Source organism: Meleagris gallopavo, chromosome 22, assembly GCF_000146605.3.
Source record: "Meleagris gallopavo isolate NT-WF06-2002-E0010 breed Aviagen turkey brand Nicholas breeding stock chromosome 22, Turkey_5.1, whole genome shotgun sequence".
Classification (NCBI taxonomy): Eukaryota; Metazoa; Chordata; class Aves; order Galliformes; family Phasianidae; genus Meleagris; species Meleagris gallopavo.
In genome coordinates this window covers 7,476,806-7,497,011 of record NC_015032.2, presented here as the reverse complement: position 1 = coordinate 7,497,011, position 20,206 = coordinate 7,476,806, and the positions used below count along the sequence as shown (strand labels likewise).

Here is a 20,206-nt window from a genome sequence, read left to right as displayed (position 1 = left end):
GATGAGATGGAAGTACTAGCACAGCAGCCTGCTGGAACAAACCTTCAATCTATTCACAAAAAAACCAGGTGCTGTATTATAAGTGCTGCATTCTTCTGTAATAAAGAAGTTTTCCAAAAAAAACCTCCTATTTTACAGGAGATTATTCTCTCCTTTATTTTATGTAAAGTAAAAGGCTTTTTTGCAGGCAGTTGGCAGAGCAATTGACACGCTCTATACTTATACTACTATTCTAAGTCATATGTCTGTGCTATTCTGTGTATTCTTAATTGAATACATTTCCTATTATCAAAATTAAAAGAGAGCCAAATGAAAATCAAGCTGATGGAGGTCTGCAGCACGCCTCCAGCAATTATTCCATTTAATGGTTCTGGAGTTATATTTAATTTCTGTTCTCTGTCAATAAGGCTGAATTTGAATAGGTAGCTCACAAATGTAGATGACTTATGGGCTACGAAGCTTTTATCTATTCATTTGCCTTTTCATTTACATTACTATGATACTAAGCTCAGCCCAATGAATAGTTTGCATTTGTCAGAAAACAGGAAAAAACTCTCTAGGCCTACAAATACTGAAGGTGTGTATCCCAGGAAAGCATCTGCTTTGTAACAGAAGTGAAAAGGACCAGGCACCAGCCCCCATGCTTGGCATTACCTGTGATTCACGATTTCTACCGTTCCATATTGTTCTAGCCACAGTTTACCAATAATTACATTATGTACACAACAGGTTGGATTTGTCCATGTGTAAGCTTCACTATGTCTGTAAAGAAAACAGGAAAATAAATCCGTTTCTTGAGTTTGCAGTGGAATGTAAGCCTGTTGTAACTCTATTTGCAGCAGGGCAAAATATTTACCGCTCCCATGAACAGCCAGCAGCTAACTTCAAAACAGAAAAGAAACAGACTTTTCTTTGTAAGCCAACCACATGCTGCATGTAAACATGAGCGCAAGTTAACAGTGCGATATGCCCTTTCCTTTTCTTCCTTGTTAAAGAGTTGAATTAGCAAGTTTTACAGTTGCTGTGCTTTTGAATACAAACTCCAGCTCAATAATGTGAGCTTTTAAAATTGTCTGTGATAGAAAATAACAGATGAGAACTGCACTGACAAAGCCTAACACTGCCTTCTACTCACTACCGCAGAGGCACTGCAGACTCTTCCTAAAGCACTTTATGGTAGATCTGTATCACAACCCAGAGAGTTTGGTTAGCTTTTCTTATAACTCAAAGTGGTCCTCTGAGTTTTCCAGCAAAAGTTAGCCCCCATCAGATTAGCAATCAACCTGGTTAGCAATCAATCCATATTAGAAAAGCATGCAAACTCTACTTTAATACCAAAAAAAAAAAATAAATAAAGCAGAAATAAGCAGCATCCTCTGTAACAAATGCCTTGGGCTTCTAGTTCCATTAAGTATGGAGCAAACAAACATACTTAATATTTCCAACTATCAGAGAAAAAAACAGATCAACAAAGTCTGACAATTTTCCACAGCAAACTATATTCAAGTACTTCAGAATAATGACTACTCTTCAAGTGGGGAAAAAAATAAAAAAATCATCCCCCCAGCCTTAGTACATGTTTTTATTCATGAACTTATTGACAACAAAATCCGTGGAGCATAAGATATAACAGAAGACATTCATGCCCTGTGAAGATGAATCGAAATGTTTATTTATGCTGGAAAAGTGGGGAAGAATCGTGCTTTCTAACACAGAAAACACAGTCAGAGTCAACATAAACACAGCACTTAAGCCTGATTGATGATGTTGTTCCCTAAACTTAAGTCTGGCCCAGAATAACTCTCAGACTTCTCAAACCAACAGACTGGTATGAATCACAACATTAAGGAGCTCAAAATCTGAGCTCAGCTTCTGCTAACTTGATGCAAATATTTAAACCAAGTGCTTTAGTCATTTACACTGCAATTTAAATCTGTACCGTGATTTGATTAGGCAGAACAAGAATCCTAATTCTGCATAAAGGCTCTCTCCCCACCAACACACATTTTTGTCAAATCTGCATTCTACACTCGTGTTCATAGCCATTTCTACATCCAGAGGAGATTTCCTCTATTTACATCAACATTTATAACCAAGACCAAGCTTTGGAAGATCAGATGCCAGCAGCTTGACAAACAAACTGTACTTTCAAAAGAAACTACAGGAAGAGTCAATGCTTGATATGCAGTCAAGTTGCCTCTTTATTAAGACCAAATGTCTACTTCCTTTCTACATGAATGCCTATCTTCAAAAGGTATTTTAAAGCAACCTCAAAGTTAGGCCAGAGGAAAGCTTTTGGAAAAGCACCTTTAAGTGTTCAACTGCAGAATGCCTGGCACAAACCAGCTTGTGGACAGCCACATAATTTGAGACATAACTGATTAGGAGTAATACGGAAAGGCATTGATGATTTCACTGGAAGCTGACAAATCCTGACAAGCTTCTTGCATTCTGCCATCACACAAAGCAGTTATTCTGAAGCAGCAGCTCTTTTCACACAAACACGCAAGGACAAAAGGCATTTGCTTCTCATACTCACTTTAGAAGCTCCAAAGTAATCGTCCCCCGTGGCTCCGCTTCTATACTCTTTCCCCAGAATTTTAATTTGGGGTAGATTGATCCGTGAAAAATAAAGTCCTTGTTGAGGCCTTCAGAATAAAATGCACTAATAGGTGGGTGGTGGCTGACTTGCTCAGATATAAATCTAAATCCTAAATCCTCCCTATCAACACAAGAAAGAGCATTATACACTTAATCAACTGACAGGAAAAAAAAAAAAACATAACTTGATACTTCAATTTTTTTTTGAAAGGATTTTTAAATTACTCTGAAGGTGATACTTTCCTAGTCCCATGACACATTTGAACTATTAAAATGAAAGCAATAATCTTCCGAATACTTTTTAAACACCTGTTTATACCCAGAAACAATCTCCATTGAAAGACCCAAGTGACTTTCTACCTAGAAAAGCACCTGAAGAAGTTTGGAATAACTCTTGAAAACTCTGCAACTCCTTGGGCAGCAGTAGGTGGTCTGACTAGAAATTTTTCTCTGTAACTTATGTATCTCCCACTGCAGCAAGCTGAAAACCTCTCAAACTAACTTATCTGATAGCAATAAGCACAACACTCTTTAAAATTAGTTAATAGTCTCTGTTCAGGTGTCTTCAGCAGAACTTCAGCTACTTATTCTCTGAACAATTCTAAGAATACCCTGCATAAACATAGAAATAAGACTGCTTCTATAAAAACCTCTCAAACATTCTGTATTAGTTTGGGGAAAATAATTTTAGCAAAGCTCAGAAAAGTATTAAACATATTTTAGTAGTTTTTTATTTACTTTGGTGAATAAAAAACAACCAAGCTAGTTTGACTGCCTGCTCACACAAACAGCCTCGGATCCCAATTCAACTATTACCTTGTTAATTCATAGGTTTCTCCTAACAGGGGGTTAAATGGTTTGCCAGTTCTCTCCCACTGAGAAGCTACAGCAGAAACTGCAAAAGCAGCTACAGCCTGTAAGGAAATAAGGACACACTGTTATATTAACAGTTCATTAAAACTATGAGTTAATTTTTTTTTTCCTTAGTACAATATTTTATTATTCTTCCAAAAAGAAAGCTCTATATGTTGCTTAAAGCCAAAATACTGGCAATCCATGGGGCATAATATAGAAGTAGTGAAATAAAAGCAGTTAACAAGCATATCGTTCCAAAAGGACTCATTTTCTGTAGTAAATTTTGCCAGGTTATACGCTGTTCCATGCCCCTCTCTTACTCTAGAAATCATGGAGCCACCCAACAATTCAAATTAATGCTTATGACCTATTTTGGAAAGCTCAGGAGCCTTTGTGTCACCAGGACACAAAACAACTTTATTTTAAGGCAATTTAAAGCCAAGATCTCACCTTTACAACACATAAATACCAAAGAGTCACAGCTAAAACAGTCCTGAACAGGCTGAGGGCCTTGGGAAGGGTGAGTTGTTGCACTCCCCTGCTGAAGACTTTTGTGCAAAGCATCAAAGTAGGAAAGCATCACACATAACTCAGGTCAACCACCATATAACAAGAAATTGCTCTAGACAGACAAACATGGCAATTCCTACAACAGCACGGGAGGAAAAAAATGCACTCAAAAGAAAGGTTGTATTAATATGAAAGACCTTTGAGAGAGAGAAACCACTTCTGAACTAACAAGAAGCTGGTAGCTGGGACTTGCCTGCATTCTTTCCAAGGGCTCTGCATGACTACAAGCCTTATTAATGAGGTATATGTGTTCCATATATTCAGTTATCCGTTGAAGGAAACTCAATGGCTCGTTGAAGACAATGGGCATTGTAATCTTAGACAACTCCTAGGTAACAAAAGGACAAGTTAATTTCTTAGAACATAACGTTATCGACTGACAAAACTAAGAATTCTGAAAGTAAGCTGTGGGTTAGTTGAGTCGTCAAGTGTCTTTTCAAGAACACTACAAGTCAGTAGCAGAACTTGAATTGCTAGTGCTGAAAGGATGTAGAAGCACTGCAGAACTCTACTAGAGATCAGAAAGAATGAAAAAAAACTTTAAAAGTTGATCCAACGAACCCAGTAAATCCAAGAAAAACGTTACCTTCTACTGTCTGTTCTACATAAAAGAGGTTAAAACTTCTGTAAGTAGTGGAAATGATGCACCAGCCAGCTCATTACAGGTATTCAGGTACCACACATTTCTTTGAAAACCTCACATATCTGTATGCATAAAGTCTAACTACTCTACTGCAGGAATCACAGTTCTTTTTTAGGAGGAACAGTTATATAACAAATACTATCTGAATTGCTCTAACATATTTTAGTGGCTTTATAAAAACAATCTGTTATTTGCATCAGTATGTTTCTCATTTCCCATATGGATACAAGACACACAAAGCTCATACAGATTTCCAGCTCCCCAGGTCTTTTACTATTTGCCACCAAATCTAGATGTTTATTAAAACAGCTGCACTGACACGGAGCACTTCCATCTTTTACATGCTTACAATCTAGTGGAGTGGAAAATGCCATCAGATAACTAATTAACACAACAGTTTCTTTCCACTGTCACAGGCAGTAAGGAAAAGTCACTCCTGGCTAACCTGATTTGGTCAGGCAAATCGTTCTGATAGAATTCATCCTAACCAAGGGAGTTTTGATGGGACATTTCTCTCTCCTAGTTGACATAAGCTAAGCTGGTAAAGCAACTCACTGACTTGTCTGTTGCATTCAGTAAGTACTGTGCTGGCAGATCTAGAGTAGATATGAATGTCTAAAACCAACAACAACAACAAAAAAACAGTAACAAAGGAGAGAATGTTGTGTTAATCAAAGCATAACTAACTATATTGTTAATGACTTTAGCACAGTTCTTACAGAACAGGGTTAGAAACACCAACTCACACGCTCCAACAGCTGAAGTGTGTAAGGCAACAGAATAGCAGTTTAAGATTAAGTTCCTTGCAGGGAAAATGCAAAATGCAGCAGGTATATCCTGTATCCAAGTTTTAAGCAATACAGTTAATGAGTCAAAGTCAGAAAATTTAATATCAGCATACTTAATCTAGGCTAACTTACCAGTCCAATGCATTTTTTCAATATGCTCCACACACTAAAATCACTTCTAGAAAACATTGGGGCAGGTAATGATGTCCTGTAATTGTAGAAGAAAAAAAACAAACAGCGACAAGTCCACCACTATAAGTTCCTTAAACAAAAATATATTTTAATTTACAGGTACCATAGTAATTAATGAAAGAAATGAAGCATTAATTTCCACTTGACATTGGAAGCAGACAAGTGAAATGCGTGTTCAGTTTCAGAGAAATAACCTCTTCCTTGGTGAGAACAGTAATACCCCAAAAAACCACGAGCCAGCACAGTCATTTCTCATTTCCTACATAGTGCTGTGCCTTTACCTGTGTCTCTTAATTCCATTTTCCTGAATCTCTGTCTCTCCATTATGCTTTCCAGTCCTATTGCACTGGTGTGGATCTAGATCAAGCATTTCTGCAACTTTATGATTTGCTTCTGAAAACTCTCCTGAAGAATTGTCAGAATCAAAGCCTGTATGGAAAAAACACACAAAGCAATAACTTTCTTAGGGACCTTATTATGCCACAGAGCACCACTCACACTTTACAACTCTACAGCAGAAGTACACTTACACAGGGTAATTTTATTCTAAAAAACATCAGAGGGAAGAACTTTTATCAACTGACCAAATTCCCAAGCGTATTTAGAGCTAAGTGTAGCATTAGAATCAGGCATTCTCATCTGTTCTTTTCATGCTGCTGAATATAAAACCAATTTAGAATCTTACAAGCTCTTCAATAGCTCCTAATCAGCTCTACTGCCTCTTCATTAGAGCTGTGATGTGATTACAATAATTTTGTTTAGCTACGTAGTTTTCCTTAAAGACCTTAGAAAAAAATTAACTTAGCCTACTCACACTATCAGATACAGAGCAGTTAAGGAGGAAAAAATGCCCATTTCACAACCTAGTGGCAAACATCTGTACTACTCCAGCAACAGAAATACAGGATATCTAACTTTTTTGCCATCCATGTGTGCAAACTGCACACATAAGAACCCAAACACATCAGAACAAAGTCTTCAACTGCTGAACCTGCAGTGCTGAAGCACACAAAACATACAGGCATCGCTCCAGACAAAAACATGATAAGATGATAGCATTAGGTCATACCTATTCCTCCCTTGATTTCCCTTTAGAACTACTGAAAGCCTACATTATAAGAAAGGCTGCATGCAATTCAACCTCATCCTTTAAGAGATTAACATGAGATTGGGTAAAGACAGCATCACCAAACACGGAGTAGAACAAACTTCCCTTTTGGTTCTGCAGTCAGCAGAGCTACTTGGAGGAAAGTTTTGCAAAGATTTCAATATGTGTAAGGACAAACAGACGCCCAGAAGTAGTTTGAACATTCCATAGAAGTGTTAGAAAAACAAAGCACTGGTGAGGGATGGGTCTAGAAAGGAGAAAAATGCCTAAATATTTTGAGGGAGATGTTTTTTAGACTTGGAGATTAATGAAGGATTTTTTAATTATTATTTTTCCATTTATGTTTGTATTCCTTTCATTCCAGTTACCACAATCTAGGCAAGCACTTTTCTGTGCTGACAGTCACTATCACAACTAGGTGCAGCCAATTCTGAAGCCCAGCTGTGGATGCAGAAAGAATCCCAGGTGTTACAAAGCATGTAAATACCCTAACGGAGTAAGGAAATTAGTTTTGACCAAGATTATTTCAGTTTTAGAGTAATTAAAACAAAGATCTTCTGGCACTAACTTCGCTAAAAATGCAGATGTAAAGGGTGACGTCGCATATTAAACCCTCTCCTACATTTTGATGTTACAAGCGTGTAATTATACAGCAATAATGACACCTTAGCAGGTCCTAGTACTTAACTGGAAAATACAAGACTTACAGGTAATCAGGTAATGGAAATGAAGATTAATCTGAAACACCTGCCTTCAAAGAAAAGCAACACCTGTCTATCTTCAGTCAACCCACAACAGAAGAATAGTTGTCATTTTTAAAGGGCATTTCTTAGCACATATTAGCTTTTAAAGGAGCCCAGTATGGTACAAGGAGATGGAGAAAGCAAATACCATAGAGTACAAGGAAATAGCTTTGACTAATGAAGTGGGGAAAAACATATGGGCTTGCAACAAACGTGCCCTCAGCCAGAAAGCTGATCAGGCCCACACAGCATATGGAACATCATCACATTTAATGGGCATTTTGATCAGTTAAAGCACCAAACTTTCCACTGTGCTTTCAATCTTCTGTAACAGCTGGCTCGTCTGCTACAAGCCCAAACAGAAGTTTTAAAAGCTGCTTCTCAATGAAATTCTAAATATTATAGTTCTGAGGAGAACTATCCAGGTGATGTTTTTCACAGAGGAAATACTGACTTGGAATATTTTCTGAAGTGCTCTGTTACAGTTTTTCTAAGTTCCAGGTCTTTCAAGCTGCCTTTAAAGCCTTGAACTTGCCAAACTGAGTATCTGAGCTTCAACAGAGGCCAGTTTTTGTACTGAAATAAAGCTTCAAAAACTAACTGAGCCAAAAATTAACTTAATCAAAAGCCCCAGCTTCTACGTGTCAAGGGTGAAACCAAGCTTTTAAAGTCTTCAGTTATCAAAGTCAGATAAACTGGTTACCAATGCTAATCCATTTTAAGAACGTAAAGAAAAATTACTTGCCAGCAGCTCTAGTTTTCACAGTCCTCTTCTTCCCCATCCTGCAGATGAAACAAGTCCACTAAGCCACGTTACACATCCAGCTACGAGGGAGCAGAGCGGCCCAGCACTGAGTGCACCGTGCACACGAAGACACATGACTGCCCTTTCATACACTCAGCAGCTTCCTCAAATACTAATTAAGGTTTGTCACTCAAGACAGAAAGAGAATCAAAATAGCAAAGTGGTGAGAACCTTCATACCCAAAAAAGTTCCTTCAGAGTTGGGATAAAAATGCTGCAGGTGTGCACAGTGAGTAAAATAAGAGGTCACTTTTCCTCAGCCAGAAATTACCGTTTCTCCACTTTCCCAAACAAGTCAGTCTCACACTACATGGCCGTATCATGCTGCTCCCAACAGGAGGCAGGCTGGGCTTTCACAACATCCGCAGTACTTCAATATTGGGGCACAATCTGCTGATTCAATCCAAACATGATGCAAATATACACATCTGGCAGCAGGTACCTCACTTGCTACTCCCCAGGAGGAAGCAACAGTTTCCAGCAAACAAGAGCTAAGCAGTAGGAACGGAAGGGCAACCTGCTCCCAAACACACTGCACCAGATTAACCTCACAGACACTGAACAGGCCTCCATGGAGCTGCAGGTTAACATGTAAAAAAGTACAACAAAAGCTACTCAAGCTTGTCAAAAATAAATTATTACCCCGTGACTAACTTACTGCAGTAAGCATTTTGCTGTTCTGTGCCAATCCTTCCACAAACCACTTTGGCAAAAAGATATCTGACAGAATTAATGAAAGATAAGGTCTGACACAACAAAAGTCAACAGCACAGCCTTTAAGAAATTCAAAATGAAATTAATAATCCCAAGGCGATGCAGGCCGGAGCTAAGTGATCAAGGCCACGTGCTGACATAAGATCTTGAAGAATCTGAATTCATCAATGAATTTATCAGCTTTCCTGATCCAATCTCAGAAAAGTTTTCCTCCTGCATTTGAAAAAAATCAAATGCTGCACTGCCAAGAAATGACAGGTATTACACACAACATCTCTGAGACGCTCACAATAAGCATTCAGTCTTGAAGTAAGGATGTCACATGTCCAACTAATCAGCAATGACAATCACCTCAGAACACAAAGCAACTTCACTCTGGAAACTCTTCACCAGCCAAACTGGCTCATCAGCTACACAGCACAGTCCATCCTGGACACTTACAGGTCTACTCATCATCAAACACATCACTGGATCAAACCACCTGCCAGGAGGATGACTCCCAACCACACAGCATGCAATGCCATCACATGAACATGACTTCTGGATGTGATGGGGAGAGTGTCAGAAGCAGGAAACTTCAAAACCTAAGAGATTAAATCCATCACAATGAAACCCAGGGGTCCACAGGGCAGATCTCTATTTGAGAAGTGGATGTTATCAAGTAATAACTACAGAAATGTTGAGGCCTTCTCAAGGAGTGAACTCATATTTTATAAGGGAGAGCACATTACACAGGCTAAGATTGCTGCAGAACTCTAAAGCACAGCTTCCCATGAGTTTCACTGCCCTGCTAAGCCTGGTTTGCTATTTGTAGGGCAGAAACAACAGCATCCAAATTACTAAAATCAGGGAAGCTATGGGAACACACTGCAAGTCCCACTGAGGAAGGCAGAGCCCAGGACAACTGAGGAAGCAAGTGGAAAAGAGCACGGGGTACACACTGTTTTCATTTCAGCAGGGAAATGAGACACAGCTGGAGAATGAGCTTGTTCCTGGTAGCCACATCCCAGTCACAGAGCAGCACATGTCTCAAGTTGGCTTCTGCCCATCTACTGCTCTGACTTAAGGAATGGAGAGTATGCTCAGAAAAAACAAGCTGAGGAGTCTGCCAAGGGCATTTTGCTTTTTTAATCAAAATTTGGAACCCCTGTGGAATGCAAAAGCTTACTGTGACTCAGAAAGGACTTCAATTCTGAGCTTAAACTCCTGGGGATACAGAGCATACATCTGCTTGCTATGGGCACCAGCAGAAGAATGCAGACAGACCTACTAATAGTTGTTCTTAGCATCACATTTATGTATGACCTGAAGAAGTCATAGATACAAAGAACTAGGTCTAGACTTTACTAGGTGTGTGCAAGTAATCCAACAAATGGACAGTAAAGTCTAAAGCATCTCGCTGGAACAAGAAATGGAACATCCGTCTTTATAGGTAGTCTCAAGGGAGAAAGACTCTGAAACAAACTTATCCAAACTTAGCACTCCAGTTAACCCAAATAGCTGTGGGACACGCTGCAGGGCAACATATAAGAGGGAAAAAAGTTCAACTACATTTAGTTTCTGGAGTGTCTGCTGCAGACAAAACACTGTCCATCAGAAGAGGGCTGTGCTAAGAGCACATTGAGACATCTGATCTTTCGCTTGGAAGCATGCTTTTACAGCAATTTGTACAGATGTAGAGAAATATTTCTCTATTTCAATTCTTTGGAATAAGTTTTCCATCAAAATAAATAGAATAACAGCAAAAATAACCTACAGGAGATATTTTCACCTTTCAAAGGGCCTTAAAAGCATTACTTCTCAAGCTGCTATAAAATTACCTGCATCTCATGGAAAAATGAAAGCAAGACTCTGGCCCTAAAGAACTACTACAGTGGTAAAATAATAGCCAGTACTGAGCTTCAAAGAATAAAAATAATATTAAATAAATACATATTTCCAAGGTTGAGCCCAAACCTTTCTTCTTTTCAAAGCACGGTGCTACAAGTTTCACAAACACTTTTCATTCTTTATTCCTTAGCAGTAATACATTTCTTGTACCTTAACAGACACAATGCAGTTCAGAGCTTCTTTTTTCCCCTCCTCCTTTTCAGCACTGTGCCCCTCACTCACCCGTAACGGCATCATAGAACTCTTCTTCACTATTCATCCTTCAGCGTGAAATCTCCGCACAGCCAGCTCAGCTTCCTCTAATGCATCATTCAACTTGATTTAGAGCTTAAGTGTCTGTACGCTTTTGAAGTCTTCTTTTGCAAATACCCAGCCGCTTCAGATGATCTATTTGACAAGACAGGGAAGAAGAATTAGCAACTCCCATACTTCTTGCAAGCACACACACACACACTTGACAAATGCTCCTTTTCCTATTTCTTCCCATGACAAAAGAAAGCCTTGGATTCTTGCATTCATGAAACAGTCACTATGACTCTGAAGTCCTTCTGAAGATCAGTGCTGCCTCCTACAAGAACAACCAAGATATTATGCCACACTTGTTCTCTCTACATAAAAACATTACGTACACTATTATAAAATATACTTATTGCAAGTTACATTTCAGACAAGGACAGCGAGAAGGAGAAGGAAGAAAAAGACAGCTGGCAAAACAGAAATCCCTTCTCAGTCAGAAGATAAACCTTACTGCATTCTTAAACAAGAAAGCTGGGAATGAGTAAAAGAACTTTACCTCATTGCTAAATAAAAACGTAGGGCCTTGCTGCACACTGTGCACTCAGCAACTACGAGGTAAGTTCTCTCAGGCTACTGCTATGAGCGTTTGAACACACAACAGGAGGCTGTGCTCTCTACATAGAAAGTGTAAAGAAACAGAACTTTTTCTCACTAAAGCCAAACACACTACAAATCACTTACAGATTCATGAAGCATTCCAGCTCTGCTTTATGGACAGACTACATTAGATTTATTCCAGATGGTTGGCAATGATGTAACGTACACAATTTACTTCACCCATCTTTAGTCAAAGCAAAAGAATCGGAAAATTTCGATTCCACCCTTGCGAACGCTCACCAGGTACCAGTGCTGAGCCAGGCACACAGCAATGCTCCACTCCCCCAAAACAACCTCAATGTGTCAGCCTCAATTTTTTTCTGATCCTTGAAGATCCCACTGCTTTTGTGAGAGTGGCTTTTCCAGAGTAATTATAACTTGCACAGCTCCATTCCAATTAAGGAAAACAAAGCCAGAAGCACACTCTATTCCTAGTAGAGGAGCTTGCCATGTTTAGAGCCAGCTCCCTCTCTCCTCTCTGCAAGACACCAAATTGCATGATGCCCCCTGAACTTCAACTCTTTTCACCTCACTGCTCAGCACAAAGCTATGTGAACGCCTCACACGCTGTCCTTCCAACTCTCTGTTCAAAAGGAGGAGCTAAAATGGCCTATTTTACAGCTCCCTGCAGTTAATGAACAGTGTTTAAGCATCACACCTCTCAATGCCAGGTTCCTGACTGTCAGCTTTTCCTTTGGAATAACTATTTTGCCCACCACCACAAGATTTTAGATCAATCTCTGTATCATTAACATCTCAGCTTCCACATAATCTTCAGCAGCTTTTCCTTTACAAGTCCTCACCTCCATAAGGACAGAACTTCACGCAGCTGCTTCTTTTGTCTGTTGCTACACTCCTGTTGCAATTGCTTTCAGCTGAACACAGTTTCCTTCCGTCTTCCTCATGCTCCAGTCACAGACTTTTAAGCAAGAAAGCTGAAAAAGGCTTATCAGCAACAGATTTCTGACTCAGGTGAGTCAAACTGCCTCGATCTCCCAGGGAAGGATGCAAGAGCTCAAAATATTGACACACTACAGACAGGGATGAATGAGGACTTCCAGTGCAAGGCTACCAGCAAGTGCTCTGCTTGTAGAAAGCAAAGGAGCAGCAGCTTTGCTTCAAAAAGATGCAGTGCAGGCTGCTGGCAGAGAACCAGAGAAAGGCAGAAACCCTTTAGTAACTGGTTCAAAAGCAGTAGCTAGCCCAGATTTCAGGGTGAACTAAACAGGATGCTATGCTTCTTCTCTAAACAGCAGCAGAATTAATTACATTGCTCTAAATGCCTACTTCTAACACAAAATGTACTGCCACAGCTCACAGCAGACAGGCAGGGGAAGCTGTGCCCCAGCACAGGTCTGGCTGTTACCTGGCCCAGCAGAAGGCAGGCATAGACTGCAGGAGATGCTCACACTGAAGCTGCAGTCAGAGTCCCTGTGAGCTTTCCAGCCCCCCCAATAAGGTATCTCTTCTAGATCTCCAGCTCTATCATTTCTCTGATGAAAACCTGTTCTTGAGGACGTAACTGTGTACACTTTTCAGCTTGGGAGGGAGGAGAAGAGGGAAAGCACTACTTTTCTTAGGATTCAAGTGCCTACAAGTGCTGCACCCTTCTAGAAAACCAGCAGCCAATATTTCCAGAGAGAGATGTTCAAGTGCATGCAGTTATCTCATGACAAACACTACAACTTCTGAGTTTTCTCCATGCATTCCCTCATGTCCCATCTCCCAGCCTTTGCTTTTCATCCAAGCTCTGGCAGCAGGACTACCCTACCACTGCATACAGCTCGTGCAGTAGGATTCTGTTCCGAAGCAGTTCTACCCACCTGCAACATACACAAACCAGCTGCCAACCCACCTCTGTTTAATTATCACACCAAGAGCACACTCCCCCTATCCAAACACGTCCTGGCAGGAATGCCAGCATGTAGAACTCTGACTTATTGATAATAAGGGCACTGACTACAAAGCCAATGAAGCTTTTCTATGAAAACAACCACCAAATATAAGTCTGGTGATTACAGGGAAAGACCTGAACGAACCAGAAGCACACATTACACTCTGCTCTTGTACACCTCACACCACACCCCGAGCTGATCCTTATTTGAGAATGAGGGTCTGGTCATACACTGTAAGTTACAGACAAGTACTGCAGCTGTCACCTAAAGAACAAAATATTCATGGAAGTTACTTTAAGTAATAGTCACAAGTTGTTTTAAGGCGGTAGGAGAATTTTAAAAAGGACAAAGCGATGTATTTTGCACCAGAGTCGCACTAGGAATAACTTAGTGCTCATATTACTTCTTTTAAATTCAGTTCTTTAACTTAGCAGAGATTCACATGAATCTGCACACGCAGGAACACAGGATGCTATCAGCATTTAGCTCTCGTGAGTCAAAAAGCAAGGATTGCTAAAAGCAACAGCAGAAAGTTACTCTCAACCAGGCTGAAGTGCCAGCAGACAAAAACATCCTGTTTGCTTCATGCTCAGCATTTGTAATCTGTATTTCCTCCACACTGCTCATTTCCACACCAGCAACTGCAGTTAGCAGCTTCCATCCAAACTGCAGCAGAGCTGTACAAGGAAAGGTGCCACACTCCCACACAAGGAGACCCATCGAGGCTTAGGTCTGATTGCAATCCCAGCAAATCTTTCATAAAGCATAAACATCATGTTCACCTTGTTAGTGCTGAACGTAGATGAAATACAAAGCACGTGCATATATATGAAACCAGAGGTGTGAGACCCACGGCCAGGTGAGATGCACTGCCTGCTCTCTCCCATTTGCATGCTCCAAACCTATATTCCAGGGAAAGAAAAAAACCAACCACCGACCAAAAACTAACAGACCCACCAATAACTGTCTCACTAAGACCTAAGATTCTGGATCCTAACCACTTGTACACAGATTAAGAGAAACAACAAAAAAAAGCACAACAAAATACCAGGACCTGTCCAAAAAAAAACCTGCAAGAGCTAAACATGCCATCGCTGTGATTTGCTAATCTCACAGAACTAGTTACTCCATACTAACTCGTTCTTCTAGGTTAGTCTTCCACAAGTGCTGGTTGACCAGAAGTTACTCCTCCTTAAAGAAACATTTACATTGCTGTAGGAAGTTGAGCTTCCACTGCTGGAGCAGCTCATGCTGCTGGAATGCAGCTCAGCAAGCACGAGGCTGGCTGGTGCAGGGCTGCACCTGCGCTGTCCTGCTCCTCCTGGCCTGACACTGAAGTCTCACATCGTGCAGCACTCCTGGAAAGCAAACGTGTTGCTGACACCATTCTGCTTCCTTTACAAATCCTGCTTTTTCTCTCACGTTTAACACTGTGAGAAGCACAGCAGCTGGACACAGCCATCACCCAGCCACCACCAGAGCTGGAGTGCTTCAGCAAAACCACATATGGAAACAGCAAGCAGTTCTGAAAACAAACTGAGGTTGGCCAGCGTGAGGCTGGGCGTTAAGAGTTCAGCCCACTGGCATTAGAGTGCCACCAAAGAATTAATGAAGCAGCACATTCAGGAGTTTTTCACATGTCCAGCGAGGTTTTGCTGGATGTGTGCTTCCGTAGCAAATTTTAAAACAAATTAAGTTTATTAACTTGAAAGGAGAATACTTGTAAGCAATATGGGGAAAAAAAAGTTAAAAGAGTGAAAAAGGAAAAAAATCAAGCGAGGCTTTCATCACAAAAAAAATAATGACAATTTTCTATCAAGTCTCACAATGAAAACATCACACACATACTGCCAGAGGGGTGGAAAAGAAGGGGCAAAAACCTGCAAGCTCTGAAAGGACCCTCTGTTTTCAGATGTTTGCATGTCTTTAATGGGTCCGAAGGACACAAGCTCAACTTAATAGAAACCAGCTTAGTCAGAATGTAAAGTCAGCTTGGTACAAAGGAAAATTAATTCCATGTTCTGTTTAATCCACCTAACAACGTATGTAAATAAAAAGCAGCATTTCCATTAGCACATCTCCTGGGCTCGGGATGCAGCTTCTGTCCAGAAATGGGTTCCTAAGGAGCCACTGGCAGATCAGATACACACAGCCGTCACACCGACGCTACAAACAGACAAGCTCACAACCCTCCTAAAACATGCCTGGTGAAGTAAGAGCCGAGCCCACCTCTTCTCAAGTTGCCAGCTGAAATAAAACATAGCTGCTGTACTTCAAGGGACAGAAATAAATAGCTTGAACCAGAAGATAAATATTCATGTGCTTTTGCTCCGTATATATCTCCCGAAAGCATCAGACTGCAGTGTTTCATCTCTGAATGAAAGCTTCAGCAAGGATGAATCTTAATTGACTCGTGAAATTAGGTTACTGACAACAGTGGATCTAAAACGTCTACGAAAAATTGCCAAGAAGTTGTTTTAATTGGCAATTTAGATGCCTGCTGTAATTATTATGCACTTGAAATCTCTTCAACCAGCAAACAGCTACACAGATGGCAGAATCCAGAAGTGGATTTTATTTACCAAGCTAGAATTGTTTTTTACTTCAATGTAATGCAATAGCAACTTCCACCAAGGGGTCCTGGCCTAACGAGACTCACCCAGCATCCCTGCTAAGAGGAGGGCAGCCAGCTGCTCAGCTCTGTGCAACGCTGAGCAGAGGGGCTTGGGGTGAGGGAAAGCCTGGCCTGCTGCCACTGCACAGCTTCTTTGCAGACTGCAGCTATCCCTGCTGTGGGCCTTAATGCAGCTGGGAGCTATTAAATGCCCCAAGGACAGATGTGTACCTGCGCCAGCTCTGATGGGATGGAGCTCATTTTGTTCGTAGCAGCCTTTATTGCACTATAGTTTGGATCTGCTACTGGAATCTCCCTGCTGTAAGCATCTGCAGTTAGAGAAGAGGCTGGGAAGGAGCACTGCTAACCCAAATTAATTCCACACTCAGCTTTAATAAAGAATCCACATTGCTATCTGCTTGGCAACATTAACCCTTTTAGATAACAAGAAGGTGGCACAGCACTCAGAACTACGTTCAAGACAAAATAAAGCAGCGTGTATACAGTTATTTGTACCTCTAATTATAAATAACATCTTTCTTTTACTATTAAGCATCTCTGAACAGTTTTAGTGACGTTCTGCAAAGCCTAGCAAGCACATGCACACGGGGAAGAAGCTCTGCTCTAAGAAATCTAGCAAACAAGCACGCTGCTGAGCTGACCGTTACGAAGGGGTTGGTGAACTAAGCTCTCAGGAGCCTTAGAGCATGTAAGTTTTTTAATTGGGAGTTGTTAAAAGGATTCTGGTTCTCACTTGGTCGCACTGGCACACTGCAGGGAGCAGAGCCCCTGCCACCTCACGGCCAGAGCACACACACATCCCAGGATTCACACGCTTGCCTTCGTTACACTTTCATACTATAATTAGCTCTGACCTATCACGAGTACCAAAGCACAATGTGCTATACTAACAGATTTTGGAAGCCCTAAAAACCAACTTAAGAGGATGCCAGTGAGCATGTAATGAAGTTACCAGTCCACGAACATGCAGACCTCTCTGTAACACTTCAAAGCTTCACAACATCCCCACAGCCCTTATCTAAAGCTGACCAGCAGAACAGAGAAACTGCACTGGGACAGGGACCCCACAGCTCCAGGCTCACACTAAATCTGATGCCAAGAGTGGATGTACATATCCAGCAGTTTGGGACCATAAGACCAAGAGGGCCGAGATTCAAAGGTTCAGATGCAGTTCTGCAGCTGCAGGAATAATTTGTCTCCTGTGCACGCTCCTGTCAGATTTACAGATAATTACAGGAAGAAAACACTATCCAGCCCCCTGCATTTTCTGAATGGAGGGCAGCTGCAATTCACTGAAAATCTGTCTGATTCAATTATGTGCATAATAAGATGTACTGACAGAATCTGAAGGATCTGTCTAGACAAGCAAATGAATTTCCAATTGTAACTGTATATATTAAAAAAAGCAAATTTAAGTAAGCTTAATCTATTCTTATATCTCATTGATCCTGAAAATTAAGACATCTTTGTGCACTGAGTCAACAATATGTCTGAGAAGAGCATAACCGAAAGCAATGCAAGTCACATTTGACACATTCTAATTGCTTACTCCTTCCATGCATGGAGGCTTTAAGACTGCAAAGTAAATAATTACGTCATCATTCACTCTTTCACATAGTACATTGTTAGGAAATAGAGGTTTGAGATCAAGTATTCTTCATTGCAGATTACATAGTGGTCTATTCCATGAACTAAAATACATACATGAATCCATATCACATGTAAGCTCCATTTTTTGCAATAGGAAGCATATGAACATCGCCTTATCTTTCAAAGCAGCAGATAAACATTGCCCAACTTTCTCACGGGTCTCACTTCTCCATTTCTTCAGCTAGATGTTGCCCCTGTGAGCAGTTGGATTCAAACTCAGCTAAAACATTCACACTGAACACTCTGTATTTAACACACATTCTTTGTGGGCTTGATTTTCTTCCCCAAAAAAACCCATCTTAGATATTTCACAGAAAACAGACTAACCAAGAAGCATTTAAGAACATCATGTTCTTGACAAGGACAGACAGTTCTTTTCAGGTGTCTTTGTGACTCAAGCGACAGTATTTGATGCTGAATGAAGGAGCACAAGAAAGCCAACTTGTAAATGGGAGCCCTGGTTCCCAAGCAGTCTGATGCAACATTGCACTGTCCAAGAACACGTTATTTCAAATACCAAAGATAATTAATTATCTGCTTTAAAAAACAACAACAAATCAGCGTACTTGCATACGAATCTCACTTTTAAACAAAAAAATTGCCTGGCTGGCACTGCAAGCAGTTATTTAAAAATATCAAAGTTATCAAAGCAGAAAAGCCTGCTGGTCTATTTTCCAGCCAACATGAAAATAAAAGAAAGCTAAGCTTTCCACCTTTGTTCTAGGTCAGCATGTGTGAAGTTCACACAGTAGAATTCACAAGAAGAAAGACTCAAAGCATTAACAGCTTCAATCATAAGATCTGTCAGCTTAAGCAGGAGCGTATCGTAGAAACCCCTAACAATTTTAAAACTGATTTAAAGAAAACACCCAACAGTGAAAATTACCCTCCATGAGCAGCTACCAAATCAAAACACTCACATAGATGTTAGTAAACTACTACTTGTACCTCACTCAATGCCTTTAACCCATGCAAGTTTTCAACTACTCTCAGGCATAGTTAAACTATTCAAACATCATTTTCTCTCATCAACTTTCGTCTCCTGTTTGTGATGTTACACTGACACGGCCAAAGAGTTGGTTTTGGAAAAAACAGCATATTTATTCCTGGACAGCAGATGTCTCAGTGTTTCCTTCTGAGCACTCCTTGACATTACGAGTTCACTAAGAGCTACAGTTGGTTCAGGAAAGCAACATCAAGAACTGCTCCCAGTCTCATCCCAGGCTGCCTTCAACTTTCTGTCACGTGGCCATCTGCACGCCTTGACAAGTATTTTAAGAAAAGCTGTGTTTACAGTAACTGAAACCCAGGGGATTACTGAGGGATAAATCTCTGCTCGGAACGTCTTGCTTCTGTGCTAGTTTAGCCAGTTCTCCTGCTTCCAACCCACAGTGCAGGGCTGTAGGTTTGGAAGTTACACAAATGACTGCTTCCAGAAATTGCCCTGAGGTTTTAGGAGTTCCAAAGGATACTGATATAGAGTTTGTAGGACCACGTATCTGTGGTTGTACACTACTATCAACATGAGTGCAGAGTTACTGAACTTTTGAAGGATAACTTGGAATTGAATGGAATCAACTAAAAAAAACACTAAGAGAAATAGCGTGGTGCTGCTAACTCACGCTGCAGATCCTGTTTCTTTCTTTTTGAAAGTTTAAGTGAAGGCCACGTATCTTAACTGAAAAAAATCATGGTAAATGAAAATTTCTGCTTGCATTTAACATGCTTTGGTGGTGGGAAATGCAAGACTGTGGCCAACAAAAGCCAGAAGGCGATTTCAAACACAGGTTCTGGCCCGCAAGCAGAGCAGAACTGCTTCAGAAAGGAGCCCTGAGTCCAAACACACAGATGGCACAACACCACTCACACCCAAATCAAACCAATGGCAACATAACGTATACCTTTGTCACCGTGCAGAAGTTCCGGTGGCATGTTATTTAAAGGGAGGCCTTTTCTCCGTCTGTTTTGCTCATCTTGCTCTCTCGTCTCCCCCTCAGGAGCTCTGTAAGAGAAACACGGAGCCGGGATCTGCAGCGCACAAGTCCAGCAAAGCTCCCGCTGCGTCGTACGGCCGCCGGGGCTCCCGCACGGCACGGAGGCCGAGCCCAGCGCTGGGAACGGAGCCGCGGGGCCGCGCGCGCTGCCCGGCTCCCGAACCGCGGACAAAGCGGCGCGCAGCGCACCCCGCGCAGGAGCTGAGCCCGGCCAGACGCTGCCCTTCAGC

At 41.0% G+C, this 20,206-nt stretch overlaps 1 protein-coding gene across 1 annotated transcript in view; it reads right to left on the bottom strand.

The window, feature by feature from the left end:
• The window catches only part of OSBPL2 (oxysterol binding protein like 2), a 28,980-nt gene extending 8,821 nt beyond the window's left edge, over window positions 1-20,159 (bottom strand). Inside the window, exons 1-8 of the mRNA XM_003212010.4 lie at window positions 19,884-20,159; window positions 11,131-11,295; window positions 5,931-6,078; window positions 5,590-5,665; window positions 4,220-4,354; window positions 3,418-3,515; window positions 2,540-2,722; window positions 655-762 (exon numbers count right to left, since the gene is read on the bottom strand). Coding sequence (XP_003212058.1) covers window positions 655-762; window positions 2,540-2,722; window positions 3,418-3,515; window positions 4,220-4,354; window positions 5,590-5,665; window positions 5,931-6,078; window positions 11,131-11,167 — 785 coding nt within the window. The 5' untranslated portion in view covers window positions 11,168-11,295; window positions 19,884-20,159. The remainder of the gene's footprint in view (window positions 1-654; window positions 763-2,539; window positions 2,723-3,417; window positions 3,516-4,219; window positions 4,355-5,589; window positions 5,666-5,930; window positions 6,079-11,130; window positions 11,296-19,883) is intronic.
• Window positions 20,160-20,206: the final 47 nt, after the last annotated feature.